Source organism: Neopelma chrysocephalum, unplaced genomic scaffold (assembly GCF_003984885.1).
Source record: "Neopelma chrysocephalum unplaced genomic scaffold, ASM398488v2 Primary Assembly neopelma1_382, whole genome shotgun sequence".
Lineage (NCBI taxonomy): Eukaryota > Metazoa > Chordata > Aves > Passeriformes > Pipridae > Neopelma > Neopelma chrysocephalum.
Window position 1 is genome coordinate 183,689 of NW_020898046.1, and position 20,909 is coordinate 204,597.

General features: G+C 41.0%; 2 protein-coding genes across 6 annotated transcripts in view; one reads left to right on the forward strand and one right to left on the reverse strand.

The window, feature by feature from the left end:
• The window catches only part of TSPAN5 (tetraspanin 5), an 85,312-nt gene extending 74,313 nt beyond the window's left edge, over nt 1-10,999 (forward strand). For both annotated transcript variants that reach the window (XM_027706575.1, XM_027706576.1), the window contains 4 exons: nt 1,764-1,889; nt 4,853-4,900; nt 5,032-5,148; nt 5,716-10,999. In XM_027706575.1, the coding sequence (XP_027562376.1) occupies nt 1,764-1,889; nt 4,853-4,900; nt 5,032-5,148; nt 5,716-5,781 (357 nt within the window). In that variant the 3' untranslated portion in view covers nt 5,782-10,999. The remainder of the gene's footprint in view (nt 1-1,763; nt 1,890-4,852; nt 4,901-5,031; nt 5,149-5,715) is intronic.
• Nucleotides 11,000-13,708: 2,709 nt separating this feature from the next.
• Nucleotides 13,709-20,909, reverse strand: part of RAP1GDS1 (Rap1 GTPase-GDP dissociation stimulator 1) — a 60,827-nt gene continuing 53,626 nt past the window's right edge. For all 4 annotated transcript variants that reach the window (XM_027706568.1, XM_027706567.1, XM_027706570.1 and 1 more), the window contains 3 exons: nt 19,975-20,101; nt 18,471-18,599; nt 13,709-14,376 (listed from right to left, as the gene is read on the reverse strand). In XM_027706568.1, coding sequence (XP_027562369.1) covers nt 14,249-14,376; nt 18,471-18,599; nt 19,975-20,101 — 384 coding nt within the window. In that variant the 3' untranslated portion in view covers nt 13,709-14,248. The remainder of the gene's footprint in view (nt 14,377-18,470; nt 18,600-19,974; nt 20,102-20,909) is intronic.

Consider the following 20,909-nt stretch of genomic DNA (forward strand, 5'->3'; position numbering starts at 1 on the left):
ATGTATGTATATTTGTCTTTACAGAACTTCTACAAACAGCACCTGTGAAAAGGGGTGTTATTTGTTGATGTATGACTGAGTAAAACAAGGTGGAGAGTTGGGGTGACTTACGCTGGAAGACTTAGTGTGTCAAATACATTAAGTTGAAATATTTTGTTGTGGGAGCTGTCACATCTGTTTAAAAAATTATTCCTTTTCTAAGCTTAATTTGGTCCTAAGATGAACCTTGGTGTAGTTTTAGCAACGTTAGATTTGCTACACCACACTGCAGAGTGGCAGAGATATTTGGTTGGTCCAAGTGAAACTACAATGTTATTTCTGCTGAAGTAGACTTAGTGGAATTGGGCCATTCATAGAGTTCTTGTGACTCTAAACTCTCTAAGTGACTCTTGTTCTCTAAGTGACACTACATCTGCACTTAGGAGGGAGGGGTGAAGCAAGAGATGTACCCACTTGTGAGAGTTAAGCTCTGTAACTTAGCAGTGTGTGTAAAGGAGAATTGCACTGAGTTCTGCACACGTTATTCTGTCAGTACCTTCTTGCTCCAGTACTCGGTTCTGGCCTGTGTTGATGAACTTCCTTTGAATTTGGCCCTGTGTGGCTAAGATGGTTAAGTGTTGTTTGAATTCATGTTTACTAATTTTTGTACATTCTACAATTAAGATAGTTTCAACATTTGATTTGCTTCTATGTGCCTGGGAGGAAAATGGCAAGTAACAGGATGTGGATCCTTGCACTGGTTTGAATCTTACCCAATTGGGAGAAGGTCAGAGGTCACTACATGTGAAAGCAGTGGTCCATTTGTATGCAACCAAAAGCCTACAGTCCAATTTTGCAGTCACCACGTAAAGCTTCCTCTCCTTATTGGATTAGCACTCTTATCAGATAAGCCAGGGACAGCACTAGTCTGGAGAGCAAGCTACTTTTTCAGCCAGTAAAGATAGTGCTTGAAGACATATTCAGGTATTGCAAAGAGAACTGTGCTACATCTAGAAAGAGAGAATTGCTATTCCAATGCTTTTAAAAATGTGGCTTGTTTGTGGGGTTTTACATTTTAAAACTTTTTTTAAGTTGACACAGATGGGTTCATTGGGCTAGCTTCTTAAATGCTGTAACCATCAGTGCTCCACTGATCTCCAGTCCATTCTTTGTAGTTCAGCAAAGCACACCAGTTCTTTGTGTGTTCAACATGTTTTGCCAGAGACTAAGCCTGCCTTTTGGCAAATATACTATTTAAAGCAGTCAGTAAAGATGTTATTTGTGCAGTGTGTGATGCTCAGGAAACAGTGTGTTCAGATAGTCTGATGCACAGACAGGCAAAGTTCCCCCAAACTGGCTAAAGTACCAGTATAGCCTTCAGAGCTGATTAGTTTTGTTGAGAATCCAGGGCACAATTAGACTGGACAGAATGTCACACCCTTGGCTCTACTGTCCCCTGGGCTGAGCTTGTAGGCTTGTGCAATTCTGTGGTGTTGTTTGGGCTTATCAGCTCACTCCACGGGTTTCTCTCCAAGGAGCAGCATAGCAGGGTGTGAACGTAACTTTAGTCACATGATAACTGTAGAACAACTTAAAGGTTTGGAATGGTCTTTAAAGAAACGACAAAAAAACAAAAAAACTAAAAAACCAACCAAACAAAAGAAGCCAGTGGGAGCGTCAGATTTTGTTTTGAAAGCTAGAGGGAAACTGGCAGCAGTGATGTGTGTTACTAATGCTGAGATTTTTGTTCTGAAAGTTAAGAAGCTCTCCTTTCTTTGTTCTAGTGGCAGTGCTGTGGGGCTTTTGGAGCTGATGACTGGAACCTTAATATTTACTTCAATTGCACAGATTCCAATGCAAGTCGAGAGCGCTGTGGTGTGCCATTCTCTTGCTGTACTAAAGACCCTGCTGTAAGTGACAGTCAAGAGGGTAGGATGGGTCTGCTGTTCCAATTGTAAATCACTCTTCAAGATTTTTTTTTTTTTGGTCTGGAAATCATGCATAATCATTACCTTCTCACCAACCTGTATTCTTTTTGTTCTTGAAGCTCAACTCACCGCTAACTTTTCTGCAGACAGCAAAAACCCTAAGCTAACTTAAGTCTTCATTGTTTGTTTTCTGTTGCTTTTCATTAGAATGAGAGAACCATGGGCTTGGCTGAATGTAAATGTTAATTTTAGCAAGTATAAAAAGCAGAAGCTCTTAATGAGTTGAAGGATATGAGCTTTCAATTGAAAATCATCAGAACAGCACCTCTTAAGATCAGACACTTTGAAGGAGATATTATTCATTATTTAATGCAGCCAGTTTGACCCAGTTTGTTCCAGGTACAGTAATGAATGTCAGTCTATACCCTGGAGTTGGGTATAGACACCTTTACACGCTCTTTTTCTCCCCTGTAAAATTACTGCCTGTCCTACGGTCACCTGAAATCAGACTTGAGAAGTCAGAAATTGTTTGAGGGAGCAGCTTTTTGGTAAATTTTCATGTCTTTTAAAATAGTTATAGTTCTGGATCAAGCAGAAAATGTTGGAGCCATGTATTGCTAGTATGGACATGATCAAGAATGAAGAGTAAAGTGTAGGGAAGCCTTCACTAACAGTGAAAGACTTGGAACAGGGATGGCTGTGTACATAGAGACTGTTATGTGCCTAACAGTGTATACATTTGACTTTCATATAGCTTGAAAGAAGCTGGCTTTGAGTGTTTGCATTATCTAGCAATTCAGCTGTGGCTTTTTCTCCACCTGGAATGACTTAGAGTTCCTTGAATGTATGAGTCTAGCACTGACTGAAGTTAGGCAAATTTCCAACAGGCACCTCAGGTGCTTCCTGCCTTGCTAATGCAATGCAGTCACTGCTTCCAGCATCCAGTCACTGCTGCTGCACTCCTCCTCTCCTGATAAGGCACTGCCACTTGCACAAGCTGGTTCTGGTTCCTCTGCAATGAATGTGTCTTCGCAGTAGTTTGAATCTTTCTCACAAACATAGCTGAAAATGTTTCAATGGGATATTAAAACAAAATGTAGATTAGGCTCAAGCATTACATTATGCTTTGGATTCCATCTACTGTTTGCCTGTCTCCCCACCCATCCACACAGAGAGATTATCACAACCCAGTTTTAAAAATATGGTTGTTATAAAACCAAACCAGTGACAGCAGTACAAGGTAATCCTATAAATCCTATCGTTCTCTCTCTCTTTGTTGTGTATATGGCTATGCAGTTTCTTAGAGTGTGATGCAGCAACCACAAATTTAAAGATTAATCTCATTCATTGTAAGGAAGCAGCACACTTAATTGCCTTTAAAATAAAGACTAAAAGTATTAGAAGTCATGTATATAATGGATATAATTGTAAACAAGCTGTGACTGGTTCAATTGCAGTGATTAAATGCAGGTTTATTCTGTGGAAAAGCAAAGTTGTCCCTTTCGGAATTAGGGATTCAGTGTTGGACTGATGCAAAGAGTTATGTCGATGCTTTATTGAACAGAACTTGCTATTAGTTTAGCTTGAATCAGGAAGTGGTAAGTTTAAGGTAGACTAAAATAAGTATCTTAAAACAAATTTTGACTCCTGTAGTTCATTTTGCTATAGTTTAGCAGGTTCCTGTACAGACAAGTGTAGTCAAGTTTGTTTATTTCAATTGCATTCTTCATACCTTCTTTCCATTAACAAATTCCAAGGCAGAAGACATTAATGATGAAGCATTCAGTACAAGGAAGAAAGCTTAAAATCCCTCTGTCAGAATCTTAGGTACTTTTACAGCCCTGAAGAACTTGGCACTTATATCCCGGAACAGAAGCATTCATCTCATTGAAAGATACAAGTTGCTCAAACCTTAAAGGTTCATTAAGGGAATCCAGTTTGGGCAACTAACAGAATGCAATCTGTTGTACTTCCTGCAAAGTGAGGAAACAGAGGAGCTTTAGTGCCGATATTTTTTTCCATATGGCTGCTTTTTAAAATCCATTTCTCCACTGCCTGCCTTTCTCACTTCCCACAATTTGATTACATTGTGGCGTTTTGTACACCTAGCTAAGATTGGCTGATTTTCTCACTTTCTTGAGTAGTTCCTTCTTCTGCTCATTGTTATCATATGATAAGCCAGTAACTTAATATTTTGCTCCCTTTGTGGATGACACCAAAAGTACTTGCTTAATTTTATTGCCAGGAAATAATTGTAAATGGATAGCACTTGTTCACTAGGGAAAGTCTTCCAGATCCTATTTTATTGCCTGTACTTTGGGAGCTCTAAAGGAAAGGAAGTAGGAAAAAAAAAACCCCTCCTTTTCCATTGGTATCGAACTCCAGTAAGAATGAACAGGCAGTAAGAACATGTTCTGTTCTTTTTTCTTTCTGGTTTTTGGAAAGGAACTAGATACTGTATATATTTCTAGGGACATTCCAAAAAGAACTTGCAATTTCTGCAACAGAACTGCCCCTTGTCACCTCTTCATTCTGCACAGACTGAACCCTGAAAATGTTAACAGTATTCTTGGCATATATTTTTTAGTATAGACAAAACCTTTTCAGCAGAAGGTTCTTCCACTTAAAATAGATGTTCCCTATTCCCTTTGCTTTGACTTCTAAATGCTTGTATCTGGAACATGGAGTTCACCCAGGTGGAGGGCTGGTTTTCCCAGCTTGCTGACTTAATGATGAAAAAGTTTTTTGACCATGTGCTTTTGTTTGTTGCAAATAATTAATCGCACTGAGTGGAAGAGGAAGGCTTTGTTTTAAAGCAATATGCTAAACAAAGTTAAGGTGATTGTCTTATTTGCATACAGGACCAATTCTGGGGAACCTGGGAGAGGTGTTTGGGAGACATTTCACTAATTCTCTCTCTCTCTCTCTCTCTCTCCCCCGCCCAGGAAGATGTTATTAATACTCAGTGTGGCTACGATGCAAGGCAAAAACCAGTAAGCTTTTTTTTTCTTTCTTCTTAATGTGGTATGTTAAGGATCTGAATCCCTGTTGCAAGAGCAGATTATTCTACTGATGGGATAGTTGAATATAATTATCTCTGTTTCTTCCCTCTTCTTCTCGGCAGGAAGTTGATCAGCAGATTGTTATCTACACTAAAGGCTGTGTCCCTCAGTTTGAGAAATGGTTGCAGGACAACCTTACCATAGTTGCTGGTATATTCATTGGGATAGCATTGCTGCAGGTAAACATCATGCTCCCTGTAAAGAGTCACGCAAAGAAATAATGAATAAAGTGAATATATGAGGGGGGAAACTGTACATGAGAACTGGAAATACAGTGTCAGGTGCCCATAGAAATATAATGTGCTGGGTTTAGTGAGGGGAACTAAATGTATGAGGCTTTCTTTGTGTTAAGGAGTATTTAATTTCTATCAATAGGGATGCATTTTTTTCTTTTCAACTCTCTGTAGGTCAAAACAAACACTCTGTTAGATAAAGCTTAGGTAGAGGTTTTTAGTCCCTACAGACTTACTGTTTCTGATGGTGTTTAAATGAGCAGCAGAAAGCCTTTAGAATTGCTTTTGTTGAAGCAAGACTAGAACTGTTCAGTTTCCTGAAACCCAGTGGCACTATAAAAATACTGACATTACAGGAGTTTTGCAATATTATTCCTTCTTGCAATTTACTGGTAATTTGATTTCCAACTGTCTGTTGCTTGTTTTCATACCTAAGTTCTATATAACCTAAGGAGCTGAACTTTGTGAAGAGTTGTCTTATGCTCCAAATGAATAAACTGTTGTCTCTTCCAGATATTTGGGATATGCTTAGCCCAGAATTTGGTTAGTGACATTGAGGCTGTCAGAGCCAGCTGGTAAAACTGCTGAAGTAACCACAACAAGACACTGGACAACCGAAACCCTCTGAAACCTCCAGTGTGTCACTCCGACACCAAGCTGTATGGACATGGGTGACAGGGAAGCCTTCTCTCCAGAGTAGTCTCAAGTCTAAGTTCCTGATATTGCAGTGAACTCATGTTTCTTTGGGGTGAGGGAGAGAAGAGTGGGCTATTGAAAATCTGCTGCTCACTGACAATTTTTTTTTCTTTTAAACCACCACTTTGAAAGCTGTTGAGCCGTGAATCTCTACTGTATTCTTGATTTTGAGTTACAAGTGGACACTTTTTTAAATTGGTGTATTCAGTGAGACAGAGTTGCATCGTTGTAGTCTGTAGATATGCTGTTTATTCTTCATGTCATGAGCTCTTTGGTAGCTGCCGAATATTCCTGAGATAGTCTATCTCGTCACCACTCCATAAAGGAGCAATCTTCTTGTTTTCACAGCTAAACGTAGCTACAGGCATAAACCCATGAAGCAGGAAGCAACTTTCTATGCATCTATTGTACAGTAAAAGAAATTGTTTTTAAAACAAGGGAAATTTTTTTTTATGTAAGCTTCCAACCATCTCCCTGTAGTACCTTGAGGTTGGAATCAGCAAGCTCACAGGGAGAATTGCCTAATTTTATCAAGATCTTTCTTCCTTCTCCACCCTTATATGATGGGAAAGGAGTTTTATATTTGACAAACAAGGGTTGTAGAGCCTTTGGTTGCTGCCATACCTTTGGACATCAGTCTTTTAAGGCAAGGATGGGATAAAACTGTATAAATGTATGAAAGCAGTGTGGATGTTGGGTCCAAGTGAAGAATAATATTCAAAGAATGATTTATATATTAACTTAAAAAAAATCAAAACATATGTATCTGATATGGCAAAATCTTCTGTTTCTCTGAAATTTAGTGTAACCTAATGTATCTAGGGATCTTGCTGATATTAATGCTTTGACATACTCCTGCAAAACTTCCTTTTTTTGTCTGTTCCTAGCTGAGGTCTTTCTTTTTTTCTTTTTCTTTTCACTTGCATGAGCTGTGGAGTAAGAATCTGTGACACTCCAGTGCTTTAAATACGTGCATATGTTTTAATACAGTCTAATCCAATCTTATTTATTGGTAAATGCATGTGATTATGGAAAGATCATATCCCATTCTCTTAGAAGTTGGAGAGAACAGTTTTTGCCAGAGTAAATGCATACCTCCAGTGAACAAATCCTTGCTATGGAGATGTCTCTCTTTCTTGCTCTAAAGGCAACAAAAAGCTTTCTTGAAGCAATGGAATAAAAGTTTTAAAATAGAAGCGTTTATTAGGATCAGCCAAGACAGACTCTTTTGAATTGGACAAAAGAGAGTAGAATTTGGAATAAAGCACAAGTAGTGGAAGAAGGCTTACATCAGGCTCCATCCAGCTTAGGCTTTTTGATTTGTCCTTCTTCCCTGACAGTAGTGAACTTACAGACCTGACCATGGCTTGGGTAGTTTTATTGCACTTTGTATAAATTTAGCTTGTTTTATGACCTTTCTCACTATCTGCAGAACCAGTCCTGAAAGCTGTGGGTTCTCAGCTCTTGCTTTGGTCAGACAGTGACAAAGGGTGTGCAGTACCTCTTTGTAAGAACTTAACATCTTTCTGAGTTGAGTTTCCTAAAACATGAGGTATGTGGAGTAGAAGAGATGAATGCATTGCTTTCAAAGCTTTTCTGTTCTGGGGGATGGATAGAAGGCTGATCTGATGACCTGTTAAGGCCCTTTGTGGTCCTGTGACTCTTAAACAAATGAGTATACATACCCTTGCACATTTTGCCTTTCTGTGCTTTAGCTGGCCATGTTTTTTTCCCCTCTGAAGGCTGGTGATAGGCACACAAGCACTTCACAGATGCCTCAGACAGACCTGTTGTCCTCCTGTCTTTGAGCATTACCTCATCCTCTTCTGGTTAACTCCCACTGACTGGCTCTGAATCAGGCAGCCTCCATATCCCTTGCTATCTGCTGTTAAAGGCCAGCCATGACTCAGAGTATTTTTTTAAAGCCTTTGAAAGCAATTATAATTCACTGTCCTTAATAAAATTGGTTCCACCTCACCACAGTGTTATGTTTTTCTTAGCCACTCCTCAACTTGTGGAGTTACTGGTGTTTGTTTTCCCCCAAAAGGGACACACCATTTTGCCTGATAGCGGCAGGACAGGCAGGTCATCAGGACCGGCATTGTTGCACTGCAACAAAATGATGCAGGGAGGAATCAGGGAAGTGGGGTTGAGGAAGTAGCCCTTCCACCAAAGAGCCTTGATTGTGACCCAGGGCTTTGGTTTGGAGAAAAAAAAGCCTAATTACAGAAACATTCCTTGTTGCCACTGATCTTGAATACTGCTCTTGCTGCTCTGGGCTTCTGAAGACAGCTTCGTTCTTCTACTTGAATTTCTGCAGTTGTACTGTATTGGCCTTTTGTCTTGTCACGCTGTTCTCTCAGTTCCAGTCTGCTGAATGTGCTGTTGACAGTGTCAGACTGATAGGAGGGTAGATGCTCTGAGGTGAGCAAATCTTGTTCTCACTACTTGCATGTGTACACACAGATGTGCAACACTTCTGCTGAATTCCGGAATGACTGACTGTTCTTACAGAAACCACTAAATAACTTATTTTTCTAGAGCTTGTCTTTATTGCTGCAGATGTTGATCCTCCTCCCTTCCCCACTCCCAAGAGATACTTATTTTCCTTGTTTTCACAGTTGTTTGATGTATGTGTACTGAATGTTCAGGATTAGCTGTCTATATTGCATATTTAAATCCCACATTTTCTTGTCTACAGATCAGGTAAGATGTCTTAGTAATGCCCCATCAGCAGCTGGGCTACTCGGCAGCTTAAGTGTCCAGTTTGGATAGCTTGTGGGAAGGCCTTGGAAATCAATGTATTATTGTTAGAGCCTGCTGAATACAAGCAAGCTTTCTTCCAGAAAACGGAAAAGTTCAGGTGAGCTGCAACTAAAGCACAACTGCTGCTACATGGGCTCAGTGTCTAAAGCAATAAGATACGGTAGGCGCGAGGACTCCTTGGCAATTTCTAGCCTGCCCGTTGGGGTAGATGTGAGGTCAGAGGTCAGTCTAATTATCTTTAATGTGCAGTAGTTGTTCAGAGAATTGTTGTCAGGCTTATGGCCCTTTAGACTGTGGAACAGCTCTGTTTGCTGTGTGATTCCTGTGGGATGGTGGCATTGCTAATGAGGAGTCTGGTAGCTTCAGCAGCAGCATTGGCTTTAAAGCCATTTCCATGTACCCCATTGAGCCCTGCCAAAGGGCATCACAGTCCTTGCTCCTCTGCTTTTGAAATACTCTGTGTTCACAGACCTTTCTGTTGTTTGATTTTTTTCCTTTTTTTGAATTAATAGCCTAATGGACAAATGTTCGATTCATCTCTGTGTGACTCTTTTGGTAGCAGTAGAATCTCTTTGTTTCAAAATCCATAATTTTGATTGTGCCCCTTAGAGTTTGAAGCTGTGGGGATGCTTGCTCAAGTGTGCTCTGTCCTGAAAGCCTTCTTCTCTCCCCTTTGAGAGAGATGCTCATTGTAGTTCTGGTGTGTAAATAGTGTTTGAAATGTAAATAGTAGCATGCAGATTAAATGATTCTTGCACATGACTGCTTTTCACCCTGAAAGTGTTTATTGTGGATAGGAAAGGTGTCCAACATGAGAGTTTGCTGGTGAGTCCTGTGTGGTGGTCCAGGCTGTCCCTCACACCAGGGGTGCAGCCTGAGCACCTCAGCTGCCTGCCCTCGCGTGTCTGCCCAGCAGGCAGGCGGGTGGTGGCACCTCAGAAAGGTGGAGCCCTGGCCACCCTTTTGGGCTTTGGGCAGTGGCAGGACCTCCCTTGCCTTTTCCCTTTGCTGCTTGGCATTAGAACAGCATTAGACTGTAAAGTGAAGGGTTGGTGTCAGCACCCCCAGTTATGGGAGGTTGCCATCCCTTTGTGGCAGGACTAAACATGGTGCTATAAGAACTGTCTTGGACGTCAATCTGTGTTTTTACTACTTTAGAGTTGCCCTTGGTAAAATTGGTTCTGATTAATATGGTTGGTAACAAGAGAAACTATTGTGTGAGTTTTTGATTCTGTTTCCTTTCTTGCTGTGTGTGCCTTTTGGGTGCATTGAAATGGCAGTTCTGCAAATACCTAGGAAGGAAATTAGACTTTAAGAGGTGTCAAGTACTCCTGAAGGTTCAAGTTCCTCCCTTCCATTTTTGTTTTCTTTCTGAATCTTTTTCAGATACCTATAATAGGTGATGAAACTGTCTAAAGCAAACAAAACAATACTACCCTGATCCATTAGCTACCAAATTTTGCCACTTGAAGAAATAAAAAAATCAGTCTCCCTTAACATGCAGGATACAAAGAAGTGTTGTGACTACTAGCGTGCACCAGGCAGCACTGCTAGCTGTCTTTTGTGTTTTGGCAATATAAGTGTGTTAATAAAAAACTCTATGCCTACATGTGTTCATGTTCACGCTGTGTACATAGTAGAGATGGACCTGAATACCACCTTGAGCTCTGGGGAGATGGGGATTTGGGTTTTGTGACTCAGACCCATTTCTGATACGTATATTCCAGATTAGTTCAGGCTGAATCTCGTTTTCTGGTTCATCCTAAGGTGTACAGCAAGGTGTCGATATTTACCCTTTGTGTATCATTCCTTTTTATACGAATGTACTCTCTTGTGTTCCTTTTTTTATCAGTTGTAAAATTGATTGTAAAAGCCAACTACACTTACCGATTGAAAGTATTGCTATAACAGAACTGCATGCCCAGTAGAGTTTGACTTGAGCTTTAGTTTTCTGATTTCGGATTGGTTCCCTTCAGTCTAGGAGAAAAGCATAGATCAGGTGCATAATGTATTACTTGTCATCTTTAGCATTAGACTGTGGTATTGTATCACATGCTGATCTCAATGGATGTAACTGGAGTCTACTTAGGAAGTTAATGCAACTTCCTGGTAATTCATTTTAAGCTATTGAAAGTGGTCTTGGTCATGCTACTTGTGTTCTTGGGTTTTTGTTTTTTAATAGAGGCATTTTTTAGGAATGTTTTAATACACTTATGATGGACAATACAATAGTTTTAATAGTCGTGCAGTATTCTGTATTTACTTGAAGTAAATCATTTTATATGCAATTTGTTAGATAATTACAATTTTATAAATAAAACTGTGTGAAATATGATGTTGTGAATGTGTACTCTTGATGTAGCACTTAACAATACAAGGATACATTCATGCAAAATTCCTCCAGGAAAAGACCCCCTACCTCCCGTCCTCCAAAGTAACAATGGAAATAAATCCCCTAGTCTCTCATCTACGGTGTAGAATACTATATTCTAATTAAGTCACAAAACACATTATCACACCACGAGTGGCTGCCTTTAAATTAATGATAAGCTAATACGTGAAGAACATGTCCCTACTTGAAGAGATCCCATATCTGCTGTAAGCTCTTGTTGAAGTCTCTGGCTAATCATCATGCCCTGCTTCTTTCCAACAGGTTGTCGGTGTTCCTCAGGCTGCAGTGGCTGCTCTCTCCCCAGAATCATTTTGGTGACCCCGAAGTGTTCATAAGTTGCTGCTTTGCAGGAAACAGCACAGAGGGGATTTGTCACAACTCAATTAAACTTTTGAAAGGGAGGTGGGAATTTTATTTGTCTACATGCAACATGTCCTTAAACAGAATTAGTGAGAGCTGACTTATTTTTTTTCGTGCAGGTAAAAATGGGTAATGATGTCTTATGCTTCTTTGTCCAAAGAAGGAAGCAGCCCTTTTTTTTTTTTTTAAGTATTTAAAAAACTGTAGATTTTGTACACAGAACACCACCATGACCAATTTGAAAGCATGTCTCTACATCCAGATTGAAGTGGGTGCTCTGGATCCAAGGATCCATATTGTTGGGATTTGTCTCTTACCCAAAGTGAAAATTCTCCTTGTAATAAGGACATTGTGAAATGTAAAAACATACAGATTTTTTTTATCTTCCTGGCTGGTGTGATGCTAGGTCTTGCAAACTTCCTACAGATGGAGACAGGCGTAACACACAGGGCAGGCAGTGCCACAGGGATCGCTTTAGCTTGGTTTACGGTGGCAGTAAGACAGAAGAAAAGGCCCTATGTCCGGCATCGCCATCCTAAAAACAGTCTGAGCAGCAGATGTCAAGCTTTGCTGAGATGTAATCTATCTAGTAAACATCTAATTGGAATTATTGTCAGCAGTTTCACTTAAGTTGCCTCCAGTCAAGCGAGCAGTGAAATACATCCGATAGTAACATCCTTAGATCCCATTTCTGGTTTTGAAGGTGCTCAGAGGATAAATGATTTACCAGCTACATAGAAATGATCTGCAGGCTGCAGCATGCCTCAGGACAGTGCAGTGTTTGTGCGGCCAGATATAGTCTCCTCAATTACCTCCTTCTACTGTGACATACACCCATCTTTGCCCTATGCAGGCTTTCCTTCTTAGACTTAGCACAGATTTTATCTAGGAATGTAAGTCATTTGATGTTCCATCCAGGGAAACCATCTGAAAGTAGGGTATCACCATTGGCCTGTGCTTATGCTTGCTGTGACAGTGGTATCCCTGGTTTGGTGATCAGAATATGGCTAATGCTTAACCACAGCTACAGTTAGACAACCAGGCAAATGGGAATTTTGTCAGTGTCACAACTTTGTCCGCTGCAGCTCGTATGAGCGCTTGCAGTTTATGCCAATGTCAAAGAATGGTCTCTTTCTAGAACCAGGTAGGTCATTGATAACTGGCCTTTCAAATATATTTTGGGATCTGTTTAAGTCAGTTTCTGTGCCTGACAAAACTTGGGCTTGTGAGGGCCTATGACCTGTGACTGTAAACATGCTGGTTATATTCAGCAGCAGTGCAGAGGTTCTGTGTTGTTTGAAGCCTGATGTCACAGGGTCCTGCACTCTGTTCACAGCTCTGCACTCTGTCAGTGGCTTTATTGCACTATTGCTAGCAAATGCCTTTTTGAATATGTGGGTTTGTTTTTTTCTGTTGTTGTTGTACAGCTTGGTATTAGAGGCTTTTTCTGGATGTTTCTGGCACTGGATTAAATGATTAAATGGATGTGGAATCTCTGCAGTGTGAAAACTCCTGTAGCATCTGCTGCATTTTTTCAATTACCTGGCACGGGGATCTCATGGGTGCTTGAACTTTGGGTTTGCTGCCTCTGATGATAAAAAAGAAGCCTGAAACTTCCAAGGCTGGCACTTCAGCTCCGGAAATGCTGAATTCATTTTAAAATGTTATAGATCTTATGACCTTTGTGCATGGTGGGCTTGATCAAGCTAGGCAACGGTATCACACAGTCCAAAATAACATCTGTTGGCTTGCTGGAAACTATCGCAACTGCTCGTTGTTTTGCCAAAGTGGTGTCTGCTGATTTGCTCACGGGCATGTTACAAACCTACAAAAGAGCAGCTGTGAGATACAATGCTCAGACTGGCAATTTTCCATCTCCCTTACCTAGGAAAGGAGAAAAAGGAAGCGTCTTGCATCCTCCATTTCTCACTCGATGGGCTTCTGTTGAGAAACTGCTGCAAGATGTGCCCTTAAAATTCCATCTACAAAAAAAACCCCTAATAAACGAAAAAGCAATCCCAAGCAAGCCCAAGAGCACTTGTACGCACATGGCTTTATAGGATAAGGATTGTATCACGCACTGCTGCTCAAATGTATGATTGTTACGCCACACAGTGCCTCTGTGTGAGCACACACAGTCAAAGTGGTTGGAATAGTTTCCTTTGTATCTGCTCAGCTGCAAGGCAGTGAATGCGTCGGGCCAGAGCCAGGAACAAAACCAACTCCTTGCCAGTGCACGGTAGTGCAGTCGCAGCTTCTGCGTGAGATTACAAAAGAGGACAAACCACAGGGTAAAGTGAGAGCACTGAAATTTTTATTTGTTACCTCTAGGTACCACGAGTTTGACATTAATAGGCAAGACCAGTGAATGAGCAGCAGTACATTGCATTCAAACCTGAATCTCCAAAGCACCAAAATTTGAGCTAGATTTACTTCTTAATCCTATAGTCAGCACACTAGTCTGGACTTGCTGCATCTCGTATTGTCCCTAATTTAGTAGTACATTGTTATGCAGTTAAGGGGCATGAGGAAAGAGTCAGTTGTGTAGTACCACTTCTACATCATCATAGGACTACAACATGCACATTCTACTGTGTGGCCCAAGCAACAAGAATACAAGTAGAACAGTTACGGGTGGAGACAGGTTCATGTTAACACCACCTATGAATTTGTAGAAACCTTTTTGGACGGGTACCTACAGCAGTTCATCAATTTGTGTGGGAACGTTACACGCATGCACGAGTGATACAGTGGAAAACATAGCAGGAGCGGCAGCAGGACGGAGGACAAAGGTGGAATCTGTGATGGGATGCACTGGAAACAAGACCTTCCTCAGCTTTCTACAGCAAGTCTCTGCTCTGTTAGCGAGGCCTGCTGGGCAACAGTTTTGTTCTCATGGCTGCGAAGTTTTGATATGACTTCTAGAAACGCCATGCTCTGCACTTCCTTTTGAAGAGGCTCTGGAAAAGGAAATATTAAACAGTGCTTTGTATGAGACACGAAGAAGAACAGAAAACTGTGAGAAACTTTTCTACTGAACCCTGTACACAAATAAGCACACAGCTCTGTGTGTACACATAATCTGGTTATTTACTTTTTTGAATTGCTTTTGAGGAATGAGAAAACTCTTCAGGGCCTGGGGCACATGCAAACTCCATGGATTTCAGGTAATTATGAGTGATGAAACTGCTGAACAGCAGTTCAGAACATCCACCTGGACTGCCTTCTAAAACGGAGGCTTTGGAAGTATTTTTACTGAAAACATTTTTCACTTTATTCCTTAAACCAGCCTGACCAAGTAAGCTCTCAGCCTTGACAGGCTCACTGCATCATTTGCGTGTACCACCTCTTACTGGTTGTGTGGGGATTGATGTCTTTAATGGATGTGTCACCACCTGGTCACTGTTTGCTGTCCATTCACAGCTCAGCTCTGAAGTTAATGCAAACACAACGCATGGAGCATTGCCCACTGCTGTGCATATGGATACACTGCTCATGTTTTACTCAAAACTAAGAGACACTCTGATAAGTCTGATCCTGGATTGCATGGTACTTTAATAAGGAGAGGTTGTGAGCAACTCATAAAATCAAAGCCTCATACTCTGAAAATCTCACAATTTTATCCAAAGCAGTTGGTTTTGTTTCATTCTCTGTTCAGGCAACTCCAGTGAAATCCCACTCAGCAACAAATGCCTACAAGTATTTTTGCTTTCCACATGCTGCTGTGGGCCTGATCCCTGAATTTCCCAGGAGAAAACCCAACCAAACCTGCTTCAGATAGCCATGCTGTAGCTGTGCTATTTACTTCTTTTTTCTTTTTAAATAGCAGACTTTGCATTTGTTCCCATCCCTACCTTCTTTCTTCTTCACATAATTTCAGTTTTCATGCAGTTTAACCCCCACCATGTCTGAGCTGGGAACTCTCATGTTGCTGTGCACCTGAAAACCTGTATGTGATGTCATCAGAGTGATGTCTGTGAAGCTGTTGGGGTGATCATGCCATGTAAGCACTTCCTGTTTTCTCTTGAGATATCAACATGTTTATGCAGGCATTTTACTGTGCTTTACAGCGGCTGATAACATCCAGGTTCCCAGAGACTCTCGCACACAGAAGTGACTGTGCTAGCTACAAATGCTCTGCTTTTGATGATTCTTCCATTTTCCATTATCCTCATTTTTCTTTCTCTAACCATTCACTCAGTTGCAAGAGAAACTTCCAGATGGCAAGAATCACATATAAATTGATATCTATTACTGCTTAACAGTGTCTGAAGTTCAACAAAGGCAAAAGCAGGGTCCTGCACCTGGGGAAGAATTACTCCCTGCACCAGTACAGGCTGGGGGCCAACCTGCTGGAAAATAGCTCTGTGGAGAACAACCTGTGGGTCATGGACAACAAGCTGTCCATGAGCCAGCTGTGTGCCCTGGTGGGCAAGAAGGCCAGTGGTATCCTGGAATGCATTAGGAAGAGCATTGCCAGCAGGTCAAGGGACGTGATGCTGCCCCTCTACTCAGCCCTGCTGAGGCCACATCTGGAGTGCTGTGTCCAGTTCTGGGCTCCTCAGTACAAGGGGGCAAGGAGCTGCTGGTGCAGGTCCAGGAGAGGGCAACAAAGATGCTTAAGGGATGGGAGCATCTCTCTTATGAGAAAAGGCTGAGGGAGCTGGGAAGAGGCAACTGAGAGGGGACCTCCTGAATATATATATATAATTATTTGCCGAGACAGTGGCAAGAGGATGGAGCCAGGCACTTCCTGATGGTACCAAGCAATAGACAAGAGGCAATGGGCAGAAACTGATGCACAGGAAGTTCCACCTGAATATGGGGAAGAACTTCTTTACTGTATGGGTGACCGAGCACTGGAACAGATTGCCCAGAGAGGTTGTGAGTCTCCCTCACTGGAGATATTCAAGAACTGTCTGGACACAGTCCTGTTTGATGTGCTCTAGAATGACCCTGCTTGAGCAGGGAGGTTGGACCAGATGACCCACTGTGGTCCCTTCCAACCTGACCCATTCTGTGATCCTGTGAATACAGTTGTTGGCAATATCAAGTTAAATGTAATGCCAGATACCCCGTAACAAAGCACAGTAACAACAGCAGTCACTGGAGAATTAAACTTACCAATAATTAAACCAGTGGAACCGCTTATAGTCTTTATGGAACTATACTGGGCACATTTACTTTAAAATGACTACCCAGGTCTGTTTACAGTAGAATACAGAACATGTAAATGCTCACTGTGTGGACACAGTGATGAAAACAGTTTAGAGTCAACAGAACTGGGAGAGAGGTGTACTTTAGTATTTTCCCATGTAAAGAACATATGGCTCTTTGATCCTCCCCTCCTTGGTTAAAATAGTAAAAAAAAAAAAAAGTTAAAAGTTAATACCAGGGTTGCTCAGTTGCTACTCTTGTGTTCTCACTGATTTTACACAGGTCTGTTCATCAGGAAGCAGGGCAGAACAATGGGTCAGTCAAGCGCTGGGCCTAAACTTCACGGCTGCATAATTCAGTAATGTGCTGTCTGTTCGCTGGGAGCAGGGTAAGGAGCCTCATGTCTAGGCAGAGCTTACAGTGTGGTGGCAGACTGAACTCTGCCAGTCAGATAATCCTAAAGAACTTCCCCTAAGATCCATATTCTGGTGGAGTAGAGAGACCGGTATTTGACTTTAAATAACTCTGTCAGTATTGCAGGTGACAAGACTCAAGGAAGGGAAAACGCAACTGTCAGGCGGAATTTCTGAAGATGAATATTTTAGTTGGAAGCAGGTAGGAATATACACAAGAACATCACAGTGACGCTGAGTGGGAACCTTTGCCAAAAGAATTCTGCTCTACAATGGATGGATAATCCCAACCACGAAATGGCTCTAGAAGGTTGCGAGTAACAACTAAATTTACATGTCTTAACGTTAAAATAAATGCTTACTGGGAGCTGAGCCTGGTTAGCAAATTTAGAGCACAACCTTTGCACACTGAGATGTGTATACTCTCTAAAACCAAGTATTTGTTCCTGTAAAATGGCAGTAATGCAGCATTCACGTGAATTACACTTGCAGTACGCAAAAACTCTGTTTAAGAAAAGAAGCACCTCTGTTTACAGAGACAGCACATGCTTAGCTATGGTAACATTTAATCGATTAAACTGAATTGCTGTAAACTCATTTTGGAAAACCTCAAATATTTCACACTTGGCAAGTCATGTGCAGACAGACTCTGAGTTTACACCTTTCTGTACTTAATCCAGTTGTCATCTTAGTTGCCTGTAAATGCCTGAAACCTTTATAGAATGAAATTAGTTCTCCTTCCACAGACTAAATACTTCTTAAAAAACCAAATGAAAGAAATGTAGCAACTTCTTGAAACCTCAGCTGGGAATAAAATTTTCCCCTCAATGACACCTTACTCTTTTTTTGTTTTATGGTTTGTTTTTGTTTGTTTATTTGCCCACACACAGGTGGGAAGTTGCAGTATCAAACCACAGCTTGCTGCACCACCCTGAAAACAGCCTGACCTTTAGCAGAGGGTGAGCTCAGAGAGATGAGAGTTTGCAGCGTCCAGCACTGTCATGTGTTAATGCATGTCCTGCTCATCTTTCAAAGCAACCTAAACAGTTGTGGCTGGTGGGCTGAGCACACGAGGGCTGCTGAGGGAAGTGAGGTAAGTGTAAGGATCCTTCCTAAACCACCATCACACATCAATTATAGGGAACTTGCAGCTTGAGATGAAAATAAAGTTCTTGTTACCTTCATATTTGCAAAGACAACCTGATATTGTCATTTCTTTCCTGTCAAAGTTTGAGCTAGCTGCACCCTGCAGAAGCCAGAGTCTGATTTCTGCAGTTAATATCCCAAACTGATTTAACAGCCTCTTCCTTGACGCTATAAACACTATCAAGAAAGTGTCATAGTAAACTGAACCTTTCTGTGTACATCCATTGTGAACAGAAAACTAGTCTCAGTGTGTTTGCATTTGCTCTATGTTCAGGCTGTAGGAGGGAACTAAGTTTGCATTTATAAATCTCAGGAAACAGCCTCTCCTGAATACTCACCAGATCCTATAAGAGCACAGATCAGCACCATGGAATTGTATTTTATTTCTGGAGCACTCCTGTCGTCTGAGAGCAGTCTGTGTAGAATCTGAACAAGCTGAGCATTTTCAAGATCCTTTTCAGCAGTGACTGAAATAAAGTGAAAATTTTTAAGTCTGTAAGTGCAACTTGCTTTGATGCTTCCGTGTGTAGCTGTTTACTGAAACATGGATCTCTCACTGGAGTGAAAGGGGTGCTGTGGTACATAACTCACTGGTATGAAACTGAAGCACATAATTGATGGTATGATGACAGGAATCACAGCTCTTGCTATAGAAATGTGAAGTTGCCTAACTGCTTGAAAGGACAGCCACAGAGTTTAATGACAAAATCCAGTCTTAAATGTGCAGTGAGCTGATGGAAAAGCCACCAGGCTTTCTAGCTATTTAGGCCAACACTTGCAATATTTCAATTTTCAAGACTTCCATTGCCTGAATTTGCTTTTGGAAATTCTGTCTGAGTAAATACAGATTGTGAAGTTCTTGATTCCATGGTAGAGGGAGCTCAGAGTCCATTATAAAGGCTGTGAAAAAGTTTTCAAGGTCACAGTGTGAGTTACTACCTCTGTAGCTTTCTAAGAAACATTAGGTATTGAACTGGGGCTTAGCCTTTAAATGCCTGAAGACAAGAGAGTTAGACGATTCATGGGACTAGGAACATCCTTCCTTTTATTTAAAACAATTCTCTGATGTATTGGCAGTGATTTGGAAGTTGAACAGAGCATTCCTGTAGTCCTGTTTAGTTCCTTATCTTAGCTAATAACCAAGGATAAACAGAACCTCAGTTGGCCATTTACCTTTCTGTTTGGAAATCTGAGGTACTACAAATGCAAGTCAAGCTGCATAATCATCTCTGCCTTCATATGGCAACTCTTGCACCTATTTCTGTGGAACTTAATGAAGACATTTTGGGGGCATTATCCATCTGTGTGTGTTCTGTAGCCCTTACTAATTAGGTAAGTGAAAACTTTATTTTCATTCGGCCAGTTGGTTAGAGCATGGTCCTAATAACGCCAAGGTTGTGGGTGCAATCTTTGTATGGGCCATTCATTCAAGACTTGAACTCAATCCTTGTGGGTCCCTTCCAACTCAGAACATTCTGTGATTCTGTGACCATTCCAGTGTAGGAACATGGTCAGGTCATATAGTCTCTACTACGAAGTATGTTCGCCTTCTTTTGGGTTTTACCCAAAATCTGAAAGTTAGATTGAAGGGCCCTTCTAAATCATGTCATCATCTACCAGAAGGATGGAGCAGATACTGTAGAACCAGCAGTCTCCAGTTTTCTGCACAACATGACAGCCTGCCGGTGTCTTCACGAACTGTCACGTATTGCTGTGCTACCCAAAGGCAGGTGGAAGGAGGAGGCTGTTCTACACTGCCAAAGAAACTCACACAACTCTCCCTCTATGGCTTCTCTTGGGCACAGACTGGAAAGGCAACAGGTGAACTGCTGGGATACTCACCTAACTCTAATGCCGCTATTAATGCCAGTGCAACGAGAGCTTCGTTTTGCATTATTACATGTTCGCTGGTCGCCATGGTTACTAAATGCTTGATGCCACCACTCTGAACAATGGTCCTAATTACATCCTAAAATAAATAACACAAAGATGAAAAAAATCTGTATTGCATACAAACTGTATTAAATAAGGAAACTGTCATGGAGGCTATGTTATCTTCAGGTAAGGACCCACTCACTGGCTTTATGCACATAGAATCACTTTATACATAAATCTACACACACACACAGAGCTACAAGTTATCTGTTACTACTTTGCAACTGTAAGATACAATGTGTTAAACCAAGCCAGGTAACCCCATTACTAAGTTAAGACACACATAACTAACTCTTTTCCAGGTCATATGGTGTAACTGAACTTCTCACGATGTGCCATCAATCACCAAAAAGTACCCAGTGAGCCACATATTTGGGATAAGGAAACACAAGAACATAGTTTTAATAAAGTTATTAAATCCTTCATCTGTTTCCATGAATTTTCAGAGTTTCTTCAAAATGTTCACAGAGGTGAGATCAAAACTATTACACCTTACTATGTAACCAAAATGGTGTACTTTAAAAAATATATTTAGAAATAGACAGGAAAATAAGCAGCAGTCTCTTAAATATTGTGAAAGAAAAAGGTAGGTATGGGATACCAATGTGTTGGTTTCTGTTCTAATGCCAACCATTAAAATGAATTGTTGGCCAATACTGCTGCCCAGTATATAAGAAATTAAAATATTGACCAGATTAAATGTCCCCTAAATCAGTTCAAAAATACACAGTTGGGATTCTGTTTTCAAGTCCAAAATTTGATCCAACTTACTTATGTGACAAGCATGAACAAAGATTTCTGGTCTCTGCAGGTACTTGTCAGTTATAATTTTAAAAGTGATT